Source organism: Eschrichtius robustus, chromosome 9 (assembly GCF_028021215.1).
Source record: "Eschrichtius robustus isolate mEscRob2 chromosome 9, mEscRob2.pri, whole genome shotgun sequence".
Lineage (NCBI taxonomy): Eukaryota > Metazoa > Chordata > Mammalia > Artiodactyla > Eschrichtiidae > Eschrichtius > Eschrichtius robustus.
The window spans coordinates 9,366,923-9,386,727 of record NC_090832.1 but is presented as its reverse complement, the minus strand read 5'-3'; the positions used below and the strand labels follow the sequence as shown (position 1 = coordinate 9,386,727).

The window sequence follows — 19,805 nt, the reverse complement described above, 5'->3', positions numbered from 1 at the left end:
CGCGCTCCAGCTACGAGACCGTCGCTGTCGCGATGACGTAACCGGCGCAAGTGCAGTCTGTCGGCGACGCTGAAACGCTGCTGGATCTGTGGGTGGAGGTTCGTGGCGTCGGCTCTTGGCGCAGGAGGGGAGAGTGGGGTACCTGTAAGGTCGAGGGGTCTCGAAGAAAAAGAGGAGGAGGGGGAAAGTCCCAGAAGCCTGTCTTTCAGGTGCGGGGGTATAGGGCGGTGTTCCGCCCCCTTTCTGGGCCCTTTCTGACGAGGCCGGGCGGCTGCCCCGCGGGAATTGAACGGTGGATTTCCTTCGACGAGGCATTGCCCGGTACCCAAGTGTAGAAGTTTAAGAAGGGTTAACTTGGCGTGCGCTGAGTGGGTTCTTTTCCTTCAAGCGCACATCATTGGGGAACATATTTTATTTGGCAGAGGAACACAAGATCTGGAGGCATGGATTGTACTTTTTTTTTTTTTTTTTTTGCCGGGAGCTGCGGCTTAATCTCTTCGCTCCATTTCATATGTAAAACTAGGTGGTCGGACTCACCATGTAATTTTTAAGTCCCCTTTCAGAGCTACCATCCTGTGATTCCTGTCTCCGAGGATATTACCTTTTATCATACTCCTGATTAGGAAAAGAAATCTTTTGATTAGTGCACATGTTTTAAACCTGGATTGGGTACACTGCTGTGGAGTTAGGGCCCATGCTTTCATTAGGATTGACAGCAGGCAGAATTTGTTTGCAAGTAAGATTTATGCATTGTTAATATTCCAATAGACTCATTTTAATTTTGCTAAAAGATCAGAATATCTGTATGTTTTCCTAATGTTAGCTTTATGTCTTTCATAGACTTATATGTTTAGTCTTGCCATTTAATTTTTTGCCTCTTTTCAGAAGTAAACCACCAAAGGATATTGAAGTTGATGCTTTTGTATTTTGTCACCTTATCCTTTTATTAGCATTTTTAAGGTCATCTGCACCTTCTGACTGGGAAAAGATGGTCAACGTCTTGAAAGGAGTGCTTATAGAATGGTTAGTAGTTTTGATACTTAACAAATTTTAAATCTGCACATTGAATCTTGATTTGTATGTGAATCCCTTCCAAAGTCCATTTTTTTCTTTTGTTCTTAAGATTTGAATGATTCAAGTCTTTCAGCTTTCTCAACTGCATTTTTCTTACTTAATAACAAGTGGGACAGATGGTGTTTTTTTTTTGATTTTTAGAATTTTATTTATTTTTTTATACAGCAGGTTCTTATTAGTTATCCATTTTATACATAATAGTGTATATATGTCAATCCCAATCTCCCAGTTTCCCAGTTCATCAAGTGGGACAGATTTTGTTGCTAAGTTTCTTCCTGGTGCCAGATTTCAGTGTTTCTGTTGAATTGATGTAACTGGCATTATTTCCAACAAGTTTTGGTCAGCGGCAGCATGTTTGTTACATTAACCCTCTTTAGGGGAACAGTGTTTGTATTCTCAAATCGTCAGGGATTGACTAGAATTTTAGGGTCTGCCTAAGTCACACAAACTTTGGTCTGTAAAAAAGAGAAGAAAACAAGAGAGTGAGTTGAAGGTTTCTTAAGCTAGGCACACATTCCAAAGGAGAAACTAGAAACTATGGGCAGAGTTGAGCTCCTCAAAGCTAATGTAGGGCTTAATTATGCCTAGTCTGAAAATCTGAACTGTTGGACCAGTCTTGCTCAGTCTCCACTTGTTTGTTTGCCCCACCAAACAATTCTGTCTCATTTGGGAATCCTGCCCAGTGGACACTCCCGTTGTCTGAAATTACTGCTGTCTACATTTCTCTGCCTCTAATGTGAGCCATTATGTGGATGACCGTACTGTTTCTGTGATGGCAAGGCTGGGGGAGGAGCAAGACCAAAGCCGAGGAATCTCTGGCATTTAGAGCGGCACTGTCCAGTAGAAATGTAATGTGAGCCACATATGTAGTCTTAAATTTTCTAGTAGCCACACTAAAAAGTAAAATGAAACAGGTGAAATTAATTTCTTAACTCTATACCCAAAGTATTTCGCCAGGTACTAAAATACACATTGGAATTTGAAGCTCTAGTATGAAAAAAGACAGTACAATAAATTGTATTGTCAGTGAAGCCAGTGAAGTAGGAGGGAAACTAAGGGAATGGTTGATGAAAGCGAGTGGGCTGTGTCAAGTGCTGATGAGAGGTGGGGTAAGATGGAGGCACACTGGAGGTCATCGGTTTTTTATGAGAGCTTTTTAATGGAGAGGTGGGATAGACGCCAGATTGGAGTACTTTGGAAAGGGAAAGGGGAGCAAGGAAGTAGAGACCATGTGGAGGAGTTTTGTTGTGATAATGAGCAATGGAATAAAGAAATGGGTCGGTAGCTGAAGAAGGATGTTAAGGGACTCTGGTTCTTGTTATTTTCATTGTTTTAAAGTGAGAGACTAGAAGGTATGTTGATAAAAATAAACCGCTAGAGAGGAGAGAGGTGTTCACTTGGGAAAGCCAAGAGACGGATTGAGATCCCAGAAGTTCTAAGCATGCTGTGCCGTTGTCTTTTGGAAAACACTTCTAAGCTAATTTTTGTATTTTATTTTTCTTATTACTTCGTCATAATTAATAGAAACATTTTCCTGGTTGGTCTTTTTTTTTTTTAGTTTATTTATTTATTTATTTTTGGCCGAGTTGGGTCTTCGTTGCTGTGCGTGGGCTTTCTCTAGTTGAGGCGAGCGGGGGCTACTCTTCGTTGCGGTGCGCGGGCTTCTCATTGCGGTGGCTTCTCGTTGTGGAGCACAGGCTCTAGGTGCGCGGGCTTCAGTAGTTGTGGCTCGCAGGCTCTAGAGCGCAGGCTCAGTAGTTGTGGCGCACAGGCTTAGCTGCTCCGCGGCATGTGGGATCTTCCCGGACCAGGGCTCAAACCCGTGTCCCCTGCATTGGCAGGCGGATTCTTAACCATTGCCCCACCAGGGAAGCCCCCGGTTGGTCTTTTAACGTTATTTTTAACACAGAGGATACACGCACACACAGTGTCGGCTCTCAGTTTTTTCCCTTTTGTTTCTTCTGATTTTTCTAAAGTTAATCTTCATTCTGGATTTGATCAATATTCACCTCTGTCCTAGGGTTTTCATATTTTTATTTTCATTGATATTTTGAGTTTCATTCATCTAGAATTTATTGAGAGGAGGGGCATATTATGAGGTGAAGATCTAAATTAGCTGCCTTTTTTTTTTTATCAAATAGCTGAATAATTGTCCAACACCATTTATTTCCTTCCCTAATGATGTGTGATGACTCCTTTATCACAGAGTTTCACTCCCCTTGCTACTCTTCCTAATCCCATCCCACATCCATTTTTTTCTTTGTCATTGTTACCTATTCGAGAATATCCTTGGAATAATTTAGTCTAGTCCCAAAATAATCCTTTTGGAATGATGGTTGGGATTGTATTACACCTATATTTTATTTCTTTTTAATAATGCTAGGCTGCATTTTAAAGAGCAGAACTTTGGGAAACTCAGAATTTCAGTGGTAGACTGTCAGTTTAGCCATAAGAACAAAGAGTACAGATTTGTAAGAGGAACTGAGGTTTAGTTTTCTTTCCTGATCCGGCAAGCTCTCTGCTAGTTTGCTTGTTACCAGCCTCTGAATTCTGCCTGGGTGCTAATCACCTTGCTTTTCCATGTATTCTCCAGACTAGCAGCAATAGCGTCATCTGGAGCTTGTTAGAAATGAAAATTTTCAGACCTCACCCCATATCTACTAAATTGTGCATAAATTGTGCATACAGAATTGTGCATAAAAAAGGATCTTGACACAGTGCATTTTAAGTTTGAGAAGCACTTAATCAGCTTAAGTTTGATAATCAGTTCCCCTATGGAGAATGGTTTTGCAGCAAGACTACAGTGTACTTTAATTTCATTTTGCAGATGGATAGTGTCCTTGCAAAACTAATTTTTCCCTTCAAAGTGAAGTCTAAAGTGTAGCCTGCACAATTTTTCTAAAGGGTAACTGTCTTCCCAAAGATACAGATCTTCCAAGAAGACTCCAGGCCTAAGCAATAATGGATTCATAAAGGGCATGGCCAGGGCCTGTGGGTCCTCCTTCATGTGTAGGTGCACATGTTGGGATGATGGTAACTAAAGTCCTTCAGTTTCCCTCATGTCTATATTTGATTCCAAAGAGAAGATTGTTAATAATACAGTATCAGTATAAGTCAGTTTCTTATCTCATAACATCCATAGATTATATGAAGCATTTAGGTGTATTGGAATACAGATCTATGTTAAAAAAGCAAATAAACCAGAGTATAATGTTGGCCATTTAGGCCCAACTGTCAGTGAATTGAAAAATCAAAGTACTTGTATATAATAAGGTTCTCTCCTCCCAAGGCTTATCAAATACCACAATCTAAAGTTTTTTGTATTTTTATGTCAAAATGAGATTGGTGAAAACTTCCTCTTTGTTGGGATCCACCACTATCGACTGCCAGCCTCACACCAAGAGTTTTCCCGAATCTAGCCAACCATAGCAGTTACCGAAGCAAGCAGCATATGCTCAACAAATGTCTGTGTCCAATTCCAGGTGCTAGAGCAGACCTGTGGTGTGATATTTATCACAGTTGGTTTGGCAAGTGCTTCAGCAAGGAAGATTTATTGTACAGCTGCAAATTCCAGCCAGTTTACAGCACAACAGAAAAGAATCTGGAGAAATAGGTATTATTAGCCCAGTCTTGCCCTTATGGGTTTGGCTTCCAAACCTCTATTGTATATGAAGAGCAAATAAGAACTAAGGCAAAACCAGTCTAACTGCTGTCCTGTTCTTTCACAGCATTTGTATATCTTTTTTTTTTTAATTTTATTTTATTTTTATTTATTTATTGCTGTGTTGGGTCTTCGTTTCTGTGCGAGGGCTTTCTCCAGTTGTGGTGAGCAGGGGCCACTCTTCATTGCGGTGCGCGGGCCTCTCACTGTTGCGGCCTCTCGTTGCGGAGTATGGCTCCAGACGCACAGGCTCAGTAGTTGTGGCGCACGGGCCTAGTTGCTCTGCGGCATGTGGGATCTTCCCGGACAGGGGCTCGAACCCGTGTCCCCTGCATGGGCAGGCAGACTCTCAACCACTGCGCCACCAGGGAAGCCCCAGTCTGTAGCTTTTAAAAAGCAGGCTCTCACCAAGCTGCTGACATGGATGATGGAAGTGCAGTCTTAAGAAGCAACTGATCTAGAAAGTAATTTGTGATAGGTCTTTTGAGCTTTTATATGCTTTAACACAATAATTCCATTTCTAGATATTTATCTTAAGGAAGTGATCCGAGCTGCAGATAAAATTGTAGGTAGTTGATTATTCTAATTAAACAAAGTGTTATGACATTTTTATAATCAAACAATATAGCTATTAAAATATTTGAAAATATTTTACGTGATATGAACAAAGGCATTTTCACATTCAGTAACAATTTTCTAAAACATTCCACTCTCAGGACATAACAGTATTTATGGAGAAATATTTGTTAAATTTTTTAAGTAATTGTATCTGTTAACTAATTACTATCAGGAAGGATAGCTTACTGTTGACTAAGACAAGATTATCATTCTGATTGGATAGACAGTACTGACAACTTTATCCAACTGACCGATTAATTTTATGGTCTCTTTTCTAGCTAACTGCATCATTCTAGTAGGCCTCTCATGGTGTAATACTTTTTTTAACAGTCACATTTTATAGGAGCTATACTAAGGTTCTTTTTTTTTTTTTTTAATAGATCTTTATTGGAGTATAATTGCTTCACAATACCATGTTAGTTTCTGTTGCACAACAAAGCGAATCAGCCATATGCATACACATGTCCCCATATCCCCTGCCTCTTGAGCCTCCCTCCCACCCTCCCTATCCCACCCCTCTAGGTCATCGCAAAGCACCGAGCTGATCTCCCTGTGCTATGCTGCTACTTCCCAACAGCCAACTATTTTACATTCGGTAGTGTACATATGTTGATGCTACTCTCACTTCGCCCCAGCTTCACCCTCCCACCCCATGTCATCAAGTCCATTCTCTATATCTACCTCTTTATTCCTGCCCTGCAACTAGGTTCATCAGTACCTTTTTTTTTTTTTTTTTTTAGATCCCATATATATGCGTTAGCATACGGTATTTGTTTTTCTCTTTCTGACTTACTTCACTCTGTATGACAGATTCCAGGTCCATCCACCTCACTACAAATAACTCAATTTCTTTTCTTTTTATGGCTGAGTAATATTCCATTGTATATATGTGCCACATCTTTATCCATTCATCTGTCAGTGGACATTTAGGTTGGTTCCATGTCCTGGCTATTGTAAATAGTGCTGCAGTGAACATTGTGGTGCATGTCTCTTTTTGAATTATAGTTTTCTCAGGGTATATGCCCAGTAGTGGGATTGCTGGGTCATATGGTAGTTCTATTTTTAGTTTTTTACCAACAGTGCAGGAGGGTTCCCTTTTCACCACACCCTTTCCAGCATTTATTGTTTCTAGATTTTTTGATAATGGCCAATCTGACCAGCATGAGGTGATACCTCATTGTAGTTTTGATTTGCATTTCTCTAATAATTAGTGACATTGAGCATCTTTTCATGTGCCTCTTGGCCATCTGCATGTCTTCCTTGGTGAAATGTCTATTTAGGTCTTCTGCCCATTTTTTAACTGGATTTTTTTTTTTTTTTATTGAGCTCCATGAGCTGTTTGTATATTTGGAGATTAATCCTTTGTCTGTTGTTTCATTTACAAGTATTTTCTCCTGTTCTGAGGGTTGTCTTTTTGTCTTGTTTATGGTTTCCTTTGCTGTGCAAAAGCTTTTAAGTTTAATTAAGTCCCATTTGTTTATTTTTGTTTTTATTCTGTTACTCTAGGAGGTGGGTCAAAAAAGATCTTGCTGTGGTTTATGTCAAAGAGTGTTTCTCCTGTTTTCCTCTAAAAGTTTTATGGTGTCTGGTCTTACGTTTAAGTCTTTAATCCATTTAGAGTTTATTTTTGTGTATGGTGTTAGGGAGTGTTCTGGTTTCATTCTTTTACATGTAGCTGTCCAGTTTTCCCAGCACCACTTATTGAAGAGGCTGTCTTTTCTCCATTGTATGTTCCTGCCTCCCTTGTCGTAAATTAGGTGCCCATATGTGCGTGGGTTTATATCTCTGGGCATTCTTTCCTGTACCATTGATCTATATTTCTGTTTTTGTGCCAGTACCATACTGTCTTGATTACTGTAGCTTTGTGGTACAGTTTGAAGTCAGGGAGACTGATTCCTCCAACTCCGTTTTTCTTTCTCAAGAGTGCTTTGGCTATTTGGGGTCATTTGTGTTTCCATACGAATTGTAAGATTTTTTTGTTCTAATTCTGTGAAGAATGCCATTGATAGTTTGATAGGGATTGCATTGAATCTGAAGATTGCTTTGGGTAGGATAGTCATTTTCACAATATTGATTCTTCCAATCCAAGAACATGGTATATTTCTCCATCTGTTTATGTCATCTTTGATTTCTTTCATCAGTGTTTTATAGTTTCCTGAGTACAAGTCTTTCACCTCCTTAGGCAGGTTTATTCCTAGGTATTTTATTCTTTTTGTTGCAGTGGTTAATGGGAGTGTTTCCTTAATTTCTCTTAATGATTTTTCGTTGTTGGTGTATAGGAATGACAGGGATTTCTGTGCATTGATTTTGTATCCTGCAACTTTACCAAATTCATTGATTAGTTCTAGTAGTTTTCTGGTGGCATCTTTAGGATTTTCTATGTATAGTATCATGTCATTGGCAAATAGTGACAGTTTTACTTCTTCTTTTCCAATTTGTATTCCTTTCATTTCTTTTTCTTCTCTGATTGCTGTGGCTAGGACTTCCAAAACTGTGTTGAATAAGAGTGGCAAGAGTGGACATCCTTCTCTTGTTCCTGATCCTAGTGGAAATGCTCTCAGTTTTTCACCATTGAGTATGATGCTTGCTGTGGGTTTGTCATATATGGCCTTTATTATGTTGAGGTAGGTTTCCTCTATGCCCATTTTCTGGAGTTTTTATCATAAATGGGTGTTGAATTTTGTCAGAAGCTTTTCCTGCATCTACTGAGATGATCATATAGTTTTTATTCCTTAATTTGTTAATGTGGTGCATCAAATTGATTGATTTGTGTCTGATTTGGTATCAGGGTGACGTTGGCTTCGTAGAATGAATTTGGGAGTGTTTCTCTCTCTGCAATTTTTTGGAAGAGTTTGAGAAGGGTCGATGTTAGCATTTCTCTAAATGTTTGGTAGAATTCGCCTGTGAAGACATCTGGTCCTGGACTTTTGTTTGTTGGAAGATTTTTAATTACGGTTTCAATTTCGTTACTTGTGATAGGTCTGTTTATATTTTTTAATTCTTCCTGGTTCAGTCTTGGAAAATTGTACCTTTCCAAGAATTTGTCCATTTCTTTGTGGTTGTCCATTTTATTGGCATATAGTTGTTTGTAGTAGCCTCTTATAATCCTTTGTATTTCTGCAGTGTCAGTTGTGATTTCTCCTTTTTCATTTCTAATTTTATTGATTTGCGTCCTCTCCCTTTTTTTCTTGATGAGTCTGGCTAAGGGTTTATCAATTTTGTTTATCTTCTCAAAGAACCAGCTTTTAGTGTTTTTGGTCTTTGCTATTGTTTTCTTCGTTTCTCTTTCATTTATTTCTGCTCTGATCTTTATGATTTCTTTCCTTCTGCTAACTTTGGGTTTTGTTTGTTCTTCTTTCTCTGGTTCCTTTAGGTGTAAGGTTAGATTGTTTATTTGAGATTTTTTCTTGTTTCTTAAGGTGAGATTGAATTGCTGTAAACTTCCCTCTTAGAACTGCTTTTGCTGCGTCCCATAGGTTTTGGGTCATCGTGTTTTCGTTGTCATTTGTTTCTATGTATTTTTTATTTCTTCTTTGATTTCTTAAATGATCTCTTAGTTGTTTAGTAGTGTTTAGCCTCCATGTATTTGTGTTTTTTACTTTTTTTTTTCGTGTAACTGATTTCCAGTCTTATGGCGTTGTGGTCAGAAAAGATGCTTGATGCGATTTCAATTTTCTTAAATTTTCCGAGGCTTGATTTGTGACCCAAGATGTGATCTATCCTGGAGAATGTTCCGTGTGCACTTGAGAAGAAAGTGTATTCTGGCGCTTTTGGGTGGAATGTTCTTTAAATATCAGTTAGATCTATCTGGTCTATTGTGTCATTTAAAGCTTGTGTTTCCTTTTTTATTTTCTGTTTGGATGATCTGTCCATTGGTGTAAGTGAGGTGTTAAAGTCCCCTACTATTATTGTGTTACTGTCGATTTCTCCTTTCATGGCCTTATGTATTGAGGTGCTCCTGTGTTGGGTGCATAAACATTTATAATTGTTATATCTTCTTCTTGGATTGATCCTTTGATCATTATGTAGTCTTCTCTCCTTATCTCTTGTAACAGTCTTTATTTTAAAGTCTATTTTATCTGATACGAGTATTGGTACTCCAGCTTTCTTTTGATTTCCGTTTTCGTGGAATATCTTTTTCCATCCTTCACTTTCAGTCTGTATATGTCCCTAGGTCTGAAGTGGGTCTCTTGTAGACAGCATATGTATGAGTCTTGTTTCTGTATCCATTCAGCCAGTCTGTGTCTTTTGGTTGGGGCATTTAATCTGTTTACATTCAAGGTAATTATCGATATATATGTTTCTATTACCATTTTTTAATTGTTTTGTTTGTTTTTGTGGGTCTTTTTCTTCTCTTGTGTTTCCCACTTAGAGAAGTTTCTTTAGCATTTATTGTAAAGCTGGTTTGGTGGTGCTGAATTCTCTTAGGTTTGGTTTGTCTGAAGAGCTTTTCATTTCTCTGTTGAATCTGAATGAGATCATTGCTGGGTACAGTAATCTTGGTTGTAGGTTTTTCTCTTTCATCACTTTAAGTATATCCTGCCACTCCCTTCTGGCCTGCAGAATTTCCACTGAAAAATCAGCTGATAACCTTATAAGGATTCCTTTGTATGTAATTTTTTGTTTTTCCCTTGCTGCTTTTAATATTTTTTCTTTGAATGTAATTTTTGTTAGTTTGATTAGTATGTGTCTTGGTGTGTTTTTCCTAGGGTTTATGCTGTATGGGACTCTCTGTGCCTCCTGGACTTGGGTGATTATTGCCTTTCCCATGTTAGGGAAGTTTTCCACTATAATCTCTTCAAATATTTTCTCAGACCCTTTCTTTTTCTCTTATTCTCTGGGACCCCGATAATTCGAATGTTGTTGAGTTTAGTGTTGTCCCAGAGGTCTCTGAGGTTGTCTTTAATTCTTTTCATTCTTTTTTCTTTATTCTGCTCCTGGGCAGTTATTTCTACCACTTTGTCTTTCAGCTCACTTGTTCGTTCTTTTGCCTCCGTTATTCTGTTATTGGTTCCTTCTAGTGTATTTTTCATTTCAGTTTTTGTGTTGTTCATCTCTGTTTGTTTGTTCTTTAGTTCTTCTAGATCTTTGTTAAACATTTCTTGTATTTTCTCAATCTGTGCCTCCATTCTATTTCCAAGATTCTGGATCATCTGTACTGTCATTTCTCTGAATTCTTTTTCAGGTAGATTGCCTACTTCCTCTTCATTTATTTGGTCCTGTAGGCTTTTACCTTGTTTCTTCATCTGTGACATATTTTTTTGCTGTCTCTTTTTTTTTTTTTTTTTAATGAGTGGGATTGTTTTCCTGTTTCACTGGTCGTTTGGCCTGAGGCGTCCAACAATGGAGTTTGTAGGCTGTTGGGTAGAGCTGGGTCTTGGTGCTGAGATGAGGACTTCATCTGATGAATATTCATGAGACCTCACTCCGATAAATATTCCCTGGGGTCTGAGTTTCTCTGTTAGTCCAGTGGTTCGGACTCGGTGCTCCCACCGCAGGAGCTTCCGCCTGACCCTAGGCTCACAAATCAAGATCCCGCAAACCACGTGGGTGGCCAAAAAAAAAAAGATTGAGAACAATAACAAAGTAAAAAATAAAATTAAACTAGGAAACTAACAGATATGTTAGAAAGGAGGTAAAAATAAAAACATAGAGAATCAACAACCGGAAGGTACATCAGTACCACAATAGTAAAAAAGAGGAGGAGGGAAAAGAAAAAAAAAGGGAGCGGGGGGAAGGCCTTGGATGTGGAGAGCGGGGCCTAAGCAAGGGCGAGGTTTGGGTGGTGAGCGGGGCAAATGCTCAGGACCCACAGGGCTGGAAAAGGCTCTGGGGGCTGTGGGGAGTGGGGCTTAGGCTCAAGGAACAGAAGGGCCCCAGGCATGCCCCCCACCCCTGGTCTCAGAGGGCAGGGGACCTCACCTGGGAGCTCAGCAGGCTCCCCTGGCCTGAGTGGGCGGGGCAAATGCCCTCCGCTCCTCTTGCACTCCTCCTGCAGGGCCCCTCCCGCCTGCCTCTCCTGATCTCCCCGGCCTCCCTCCTATGCCCCCAAGCACCCACGAAGCCTGGAGGGGGCTTTGGATCGCAGGGGACCAGCCTGGGAGCTCAGCAGGCTCCCTGGCCCCAATGGGCAGGGCAGTCGCCCACTGTTCCTCTCCCACTCCTCCTGGATGGCCCCTTCTGCCTGCCACTCCTGATCTCCTAGGTCTCCCTCCTATGCCCCCAGGACCCACGTGGCCTGGGTGGGGCTTTGGTCGGGGTTGGGGGTGGGTAAATGGCTTGGGAGCTCAGCAGGCTCCCCGGCCTGAGTGGGCCAGGCGATCGCCCTCTGCTCCTCTCCTGCTTTTCCCGGAGAGTCCCTCCCACCTGCCTCTCCTGATCTCCCCGGCCTCAGGGGCCCCAATCTTGTCTGGCCTCCACTTCTCCTCCCTGCCTCGGTCCCCCTACATTCTACCAGTTCACTGTGGGGCTCCTCCTATCTCCTTGGGGGTCAGAGTCCCCCACCAGCGGCCGGCAGTTGCCCTAGTTCTATACTAAGGTTCTTTAGGAGGGGGTTGATAATGCCTGCCCTTTACATTTCCAGGGCAAAGACATTTTTTCCTGCTCACTAGCCCTGATCCCAGGACTTTAACCAAGTATGTATATGGGCACTTGGTTTTGGGTTTTTTCCTGCCAGCAGGTTCTCCCAGAGGCAGTCCCATGTAGAATAGTCCTATATTCAGGCAAGATAGTCCAGGCCCTCAACATATACTAGCAAAGTGTCCCTTAAACTTCGAGTGTCTTTTTGAATCATTACAGATTACATTTCAAATACATGCTTGAGAATTCATTCTCAAATTGACTGCTTTCCATCTCCTTTCAAAAAGTTTAATTGAAGCAATTGATATTAGAAGCAGTTATTTCAGTGTGTCACTGATCATTTTCTAAGTTCTCATCTCATTTGTGTTAGCAGTGTTTCCTCAGGTATAGGGAGTACAGTTGGTGTACAAGGTGATTTGGAGTAGCACAAATTTTGCAGGGATAGAACACAAATACTTTTTCTATGACCATCTTAATTTATCTGAGAAAAAAATAAAACTAACATCAAGATGACTGGTGATTTTGTACCAGATGAAGTTAAGGTGAAAAGTTAGTTGATTTAAAGGCAATTTAAAGGAAAAAATTGAGTAATATGTAGTGCAGATGTTACAAGAGATGGCTAAAATGGCAAGGGTAGTATGCAAATGGCAAAAATTTTGAAAACACTGACCTGTTGGTTAAAAGCACAGATGTGAGTCCCTTGGCACTTCTTGGTTTCAGTTGTTCAGCTTTTACTTAATTGAAAGTATGTAAATTTATTTTATTTAGAGACTTTCTGGAGATAAAAGTCTTCATAACCACTTAACCCTTGCTATCTCTAATACCTCCTAGTAGCAGCCAATTACTAGAGTAAATTGATGTCATTTCTGAACACACTGCGCTCAAACGGTAACAAGATAATGTATCACATTTGGACAGCAGATTTTATAATGTCCTTGTTTTTTGTCATTATTGTTCCATTTAAACCCAAAATTTATATTAAAGGTTAACAAAAAAACTCATTTGTCCTGTCACCTAAAGTATATCTTTCTAAGCAACCTCTCTGAGTGTGTGATTTTTGTAGAAAGTATTGAAATTCTTGTGGGGTCTAAGACAGTTCAGCACAGTAAAGGTTGTGAGGGTAAAGTGGGCACCACACGAGAGACAAAGGCAAGTCCCTCCTTGCAGGGAAGGGAGGAAGCAGCCCGGTTGTAGAGCACTAAATCAGAGGGGTTTTTTCTGTCCGCCACACCTGTCTACTCTTAAATTGCTCTACTTTAATTCTCCACCCCTGTCCCACCCACCCCCATTTTATTTGTATAGACACGGAGCAATATAGGGAAACAACTGAGGTTTCAAAAAGAAATCTTTGAGAGCAAGAACCTGTTCAAAAGAACCTGTTTGAGCAGGAAAACGATAGTTTTAAAGAAGCTGAAGCTTTGTTTCCCTGTCCTATGGGCCTCCCCGTTTTCAGTTCTGTAATATCTGAAAGAACCCCGTTCAGCCTGCTTCATTACCCCCAGATTCTTTCTAGAATTGCTCTTTAAACTCTATTTATGTTTCACAGCCTGCATATTAATGACTGATAAAATTGTTTACCTCAGTGAAATTTCTCAATGTACAGGGTGTTGTTGCTTTACAAAAATTTCTTACTTAAATTTTTATTCTGTGTAATTGCCAAAATTAGGGAGTTACTGCAAATGTAAATTTTAACATCCTCAGTATCTGCTTAAATCTGTGACCATTACATTATCTTTCTTCGTTGTATTTTTGTTTGGTCTTGTTTGTTTTTTAATTTTGGCTGCACCGGGTCTTAGTTGCAGTATGCATGCGGGATCTAGTTCCCTGACCAGGGATCGAACCCGGGCCCCCTGCATGGGGAGCACAGAGTCTTACCCACTGGACCACCAGGGAAGTCCCATATTATCTTGCTTTGTAAAAGACCCCTATTGTCTCTCCCATCCTTCACTGGCAGTTGTTGCCTTTCATGTCATTATCAGCCTTTAGACTCTCATTCCCAGGCCCTGTATTCCTACTTTTCTTGTTTTCAGTCACCCAAAAAGCTACAGACTTCCAGGTCATCCCTCATTCCTTTGACACTCATTACCTTATGGCTCTATCCATCAACTTTAAATTTTTTTTTTAAATTTTTATTTATTCTTGGCTGCATTGGGTCTTCGTTACTGCACGTGGACTTTCTCTAGTTGCTGTGAGTGGGGGCTACTCTTCGTTGCGGTGTGCGGGCTTCTCCTTGCAGTGGCTTCTCTTGTTGTGGAACCCAGGCTCTAGGCATGTGGGCTTCAGTAGTTGCAGCACACGGGCTCAGTAGTTGTGGATCGCGGGCTCTAGAGTGCAGGCTCAGTAGTTGTGGCACACAGGCTTACTTGCTCCATGGCATGTGGGATCCTCCCAGACCAGGGCTTGAACCCATGTCGCCTGTATTGGCAGGTGGATTCTTTTTTTTTTTTTAAGTATTTATTTATTTATTTATTTTTGGCTGTGTCGAGTCTTAGTTGCGGCATGTGGGCTCCACAGTTCATGGGCTCTCTAGTTGCAGCACCTGGGCTTAGTTGCCCTGTGGCATGTGGGATCTTAGTTCCCCGACCAGGGATTGAACCCCTGTTCCCTGCTTTGGAAGGTGGATTCTTAACCACTGGACCACCAGGGCAGTCCCTCCATCGACTTTTAAATTCACCCCTACCCCATCATGTCCCACTTTGCCCTTAGAACCTAGTAAGATAGCAGCAGAATCCCCTATATCCTCAGCCTCTTCTCAGAACTTTCCCTCTATCTTCCCCCAATACCCCTTTTTTGTTGTTGTTATAATAAAAACCTAGCTTTCCCCTGAGCCTGCTGTGTTGACTTCTCTCTAATACCTCTTGTACCATTGGGCCAAGAAATGGGATGGGTATCTACCTTGTTCCTCATTGCCACTTCCAGAAATCCTCCCTCCCTCTTCCACAGAAACCCCCCAGTTCTGAATCTGACAAGACCACCCACTAATCCTCCTCTTTGTAACCATCTACAAACACCCAAGTCTTTCCTTGAAAGTTATTCTCTGAAGGCTACTTGTCACTCTTTAAGAGTTCTCCACAAATTCTTAACGATTTCGTATGTATAGTTCTTTCAGTACCCTGGCCTCTCAGTTTCCCGACCTCTTCTTCCAATGAGCTTTTCTCTGTCCTGTCATAGTCATTCATTCACATTGTCACACCTACCCGCGTCCCTACCAATACTGCCATCTCTTCAAAATCTCCGTTTTAGGCATCTAACTCTGACCACCACCTCCTCTCTCCAGTTCACTCCCTCTAATACCCTAGCTCTATAATTCCTTCGATTCTCCCAGACCTGCAGTCTGTTGATTCTCCCAGCGTTTCCATCCTGACTCATCCCAGCATCCTCACTTTCCTCCGTACCCAGTCTGTCAGTGTACTCGTTCTCTTAAAGACACTCAGCTCCCTTGCCCCTCTCAGTCACACCAGCCAGGTCGGGTTCAATCCAGCTCTACCTATTCTGAACCTTTATCTCCACAACTCTAATGGCTGGAGAAAAACATACAAACATACTGATTGGTCTCACTTTAAATTCATGACTATTAAATTCATGTGAGCCTTAATGCTAGCCTGCAAACCAGCTAAATTTCCTAGTCCATTTATTGTCCCACTTTCCTAATAAAGCTGTTAGATTTCATCAAGTTAAGATTTCATCAGTTTTAAAACTTAGCAATATTTTATGTACCTATAAGAAAAATCACTGCCGGTTGTACTGTAACATGCCATTAAATGTAAGACCCATCCCAATTTTGGAGATATTAAGATGTGGGGGGAATGTGCTTCTTAGAATGGGTGGAATATGGTATTCCACACCTTCATCTTCTCTTAGCTCAGAAAACGTCCCTGTCCTCACTTCAGCTGATTTCTTTGTTCCTCGTTTCACTGAGAAAACGGAAGCAACCAGAAGAGAACATCCTCAAGTCTTTATCACATGGACCTGGGCCCATATACTCTTCCCTCCCTCACACTTACTGTGGGTGACTTGTCTATTCTCTTGTCTCAAGCCAGCCTCCCTCCTTGGGAACCGGATCCCAGCCTCCCTGGCCTATTTAAAGATACCTTTTCAGCAGTTTTCCTCTTTTTCTCCCACTTTTCTTTCTGTACTAGATCATTCCCAGCAGAACTACAAACATGCTGTAACACTGCCCCTCCCCAGGTGGGCGGCCGTGTGGGGCAGGAACTCTTGCTTCCACATCCCTCTCCAGCTCCCACTTGATTTTCCTGCTCTTTGTAGCAGGATTTCCCAGAAGATGTGTATGTATTCACTTTCTCCAATTTCACTCCTCTCAGTCTGAAAACCACTCCAGTCAGGCCCTGTCCTCTGTAGTCATGGTCCTGAAGCTGCTCTTGGGAAGGTCCAGTAACTTTCTGAACCCAGTAGTCAGCTCTCAGTCCTTCTCTTGCTATTCCTCTTAACAACATTTGGCCCAGCTGATCTCTTCCTCTTCCTGGAGATCCTTCATTTACTTAGCTTCCAGTACTCTTCAAGTTTTCTTCCGACCTCAGTGGTCATTTTATAGTCTGTTTTGCTGGTTCATCCTTTTCTTCCTAACCTTTTGATGTTGGGGTATCCAGGGCTTGGTGCTTGGACTCTCCTCTGTAGCTCTGCTCACTCCTTTGTCATGGCTTTAAATGCCATCTATACATTGATGACTGACTTACTCCTCATTCTGGACTTCACTGCTGAAGTCCAGAATTGTATATCCAGCTTCCTGCTCAACTTCTTCCCCTGGGTGGCATCTCAGATGTAACTTGCCTAAAACCAGACTCTCGACCTTAACTACACACATGTTCTTCTGTGTTCCTCCTCATCTCAGTGAAAGACAACTCCATCCCTTCATTTGCTCAGACCAGAAATCTTGGCATCTCCTTAATTCCTCTCAAAGCTCAAGTCCAGTCTCAGCAAGTTATGTGGGCTTTACATTTGGTGTATATCTAGAGTTCAGCCACTGCTCAACTTCCCTGTTACCACCTAGGTCCAAATCATTATGTCTTGTCAAGATTACTGCAGTCACCTTCTAATTGGTCTCCCTGTTTCCACCATTGCCTCCACCACCCACCAGCCTCTTCTCAACCCAGCAGCCAGTATGATCCTTACGTTTAAAATTAAAGTCATTTTGTAAGTTAAATCAAGATGGAGTTCTAACCCATATCCCACTGCTCTCCCCTCCACTTTCCCCTTTCCAGCTCTGTGACCTTGCCGTTCACTCTGCGTAGGATGGTCTACCCCACGTCACTTCATGGTTTGCTCACTACCTCCTTCTGATGTGTATTCAGACATCACCTGCTCAGTAAGGCCTCCCCTGAGTCCCCTGCTTAAACTTGCAAGATCATATCACTGTCGTCACTGCCATTTCTCATTCGCTTCCTTTGTTTTTGTGTGTGTTTGTCATAGTGTTACCACTAGAATGTAAGTTTTCTTCACTGCTGAATCCCCCAGACCAGAATAGCACCAGGCACATGATGGGTACTCAATTTATTGAATGAGTGAATAAAACTTAGAAGAGCAAGTTTACCACTTCTGAACAAATCAATTTCCCACATTAGTATGGTCATTCTAATACTGCAACTATAGAATTTAACTGAATTTTGCCAAACTTAAGTGGATCAATAGAACCTAACTTTTCTGAACCTAAGATAACAAACATACTAGAAACTAAATTTAAAATGTGTCATTTCTGACATGGGCAGACCTACTTATTTATTCACATTATTTTACAGCATAGTAAATTGTTAATAAAATTATTTTAAAGGTAAGCTGTTGAAAGTAATTAAGACAATCATTTTTTCAGGAAGGCTTGACTTTATTCATAGTTAATATATACCATGAACCGTACTCATTTAGCTATTGAATTAAATACTTTGTTAGCTTCACTTGTACCTATGTTTGTACTTGAAAGAAGTAAAATGTATATGGTTTTCAGTAAATTACACTGACCTCTTTTGAATTAAAATGTTATCTTTGTAATTGATGTTGACATCCCTCAAGAAACCAAAAGATTGTGTAAGATTATGTTTTCTCTAAGAATTAAAAATATCTGTATGCAACTTGACATTTTTATATTCATCTTTTGCTGAACACAGTATTGTATATTATATTAGATCTAAAGTGTGCCTTTGTTGTAATTCAGGTTTTTATAAAAAAAGACTCATTTCTATAAATCTAGGAAGTTTTATCTCTTTCCCTTATGGCTGCCCTATTCATTCCAAACTAAAAACCACAAATAAATAGAATTGAATTTAGATCTCTTTTTGAACTCACTGTTCTCAAAGAGATTTGGTTAGAATTTCCTTTAAAGATTCTGAATGATAGTTCAGACTTAAGAGGTTCAGAATTTTAAGGAAGGGAAAAAAAGTTGAATATTTACTGCAAGCCAAACACTATCGTTGGCATTTTTTAAATCAGTTAACAGGGCTGTGCTTCGAGTCCCTATTAATTACAAAGCTGTGAACATTGCTTTACTTTTTCACTTGTCGGTGACAAATTATTCTTTTAAAATCTCATCACTGGCCTCTTTCTTCTAAACTTGCACTAACAGTTCTAAAATGAAGCTGTGTCTGTTAATCGTCAACACTTGAGGCAGAGAAGGAGTGAGGAATTGGTTAACAGTTTAGAACTTTTAAACTTATCCTAAAACTCTCCATGCTCAATTCTAATTGTTCAGGTCTCTGGTAACTTGACAGTAAGGTGTCTCATCATCATGTGTTTATCTCAACAGTGACCCTGCCATGAAGCAATTTCTGCTATACTTGGATGAGTCAAATGCCCTAGGGAAGAAGTTCATCATTCAAGACATTGATGACACTCACATCTTCGTAATAGCAGAGTTGGTTAATGTCCTCCAGGAGCGAGTAGGTGAATTAATGGACCAAAATGCCTTTTCTCTTACCCAGAAGTGAAAATATTAGATAATGATCACTTAGGAATTAAAAGTAACAAATGTGAGAGACTCACCATTCGATGTCTTGTGTGACCGATTAGATTTACAGAATTGCTCGGAAGCATGCGACAGGGAAGACTGTGAAATCATTTGTTCATAAGAAAGCCCCTGAACTGACTTTCTTGTTCTGTTTTTTTCATTGTGTGTACCCTAGAATTTAAAAAAAAAAAAAAAGCTTTAACAGTTGGCTGTAATTTGGCTTTTATTAACCTTTATTAAAATATAAATGTAATTGGTTTTCCTACCTCTTAATGCCAATTTAATACATTAAGAATATAATGGAATATGCTTTTAAATCATCAGTCTAACCTAAATACCACCTAGATATTTATCTTTGCTTATTCGTATTAGTAATTGGGGGTTTGGTAGTGTAGGTATGGTTTGTTTTGTTTCCACTAGAAACTTCACAGACAGACTGTTTAGATAAATATGCCAAGGTGGGAACTTTAGTAATATTTATACCTTACAAATAGTATCTGCATGCCAGCCAGCTCTGTTGGTAAAGAAGATGTGGGAGAGAACCCTGTAACATTAATGTAAACCGCAGTTTACATTTCCCTAAAAATACAGTTTTTTAAAAGCACAGAGGGTTAGAAACAACCAAATGGGAAAGGTATGTGCTGCTTTGCAGCTTTCCTCTTTCCTTGTTCAGACTTTGTTGGTCACATTTTCCCATCAAGGCAAGTGCCCTTTTATTAAGAAGTCAGTTTTCCTTGGACCTTATTCCCTATGAGAATTCCTGTGTAAATTTGTCTAAAAAAGAAAGGTAGGAACAGATAGAAGCAAAGTCAATCTTGGGGGAGTCTAGTTCTATGGTTGATCGAGGCAGAAACAATAACACTGATGGGGGCTTTGCTTCCCTTCCTGAAGATAGTGGTACTAGGATGGGTTCTTATGGTG

General features: G+C 40.5%; 1 protein-coding gene across 1 annotated transcript; it reads left to right on the top strand.

The window, feature by feature from the left end:
- The first annotated feature begins 69 nt into the window (after window positions 1-69).
- GTF2H5 (general transcription factor IIH subunit 5) lies at window positions 70-18,921 on the top strand. The gene is made up of 3 exons (XM_068551524.1): window positions 70-98; window positions 886-1,023; window positions 18,684-18,921. Exons 2-3 carry the CDS (start codon window positions 989-991, stop codon window positions 18,862-18,864), a joined length of 216 nt encoding a protein of 71 aa, XP_068407625.1. The 5' UTR covers window positions 70-98; window positions 886-988; the 3' UTR covers window positions 18,865-18,921.
- Window positions 18,922-19,805: the final 884 nt, after the last annotated feature.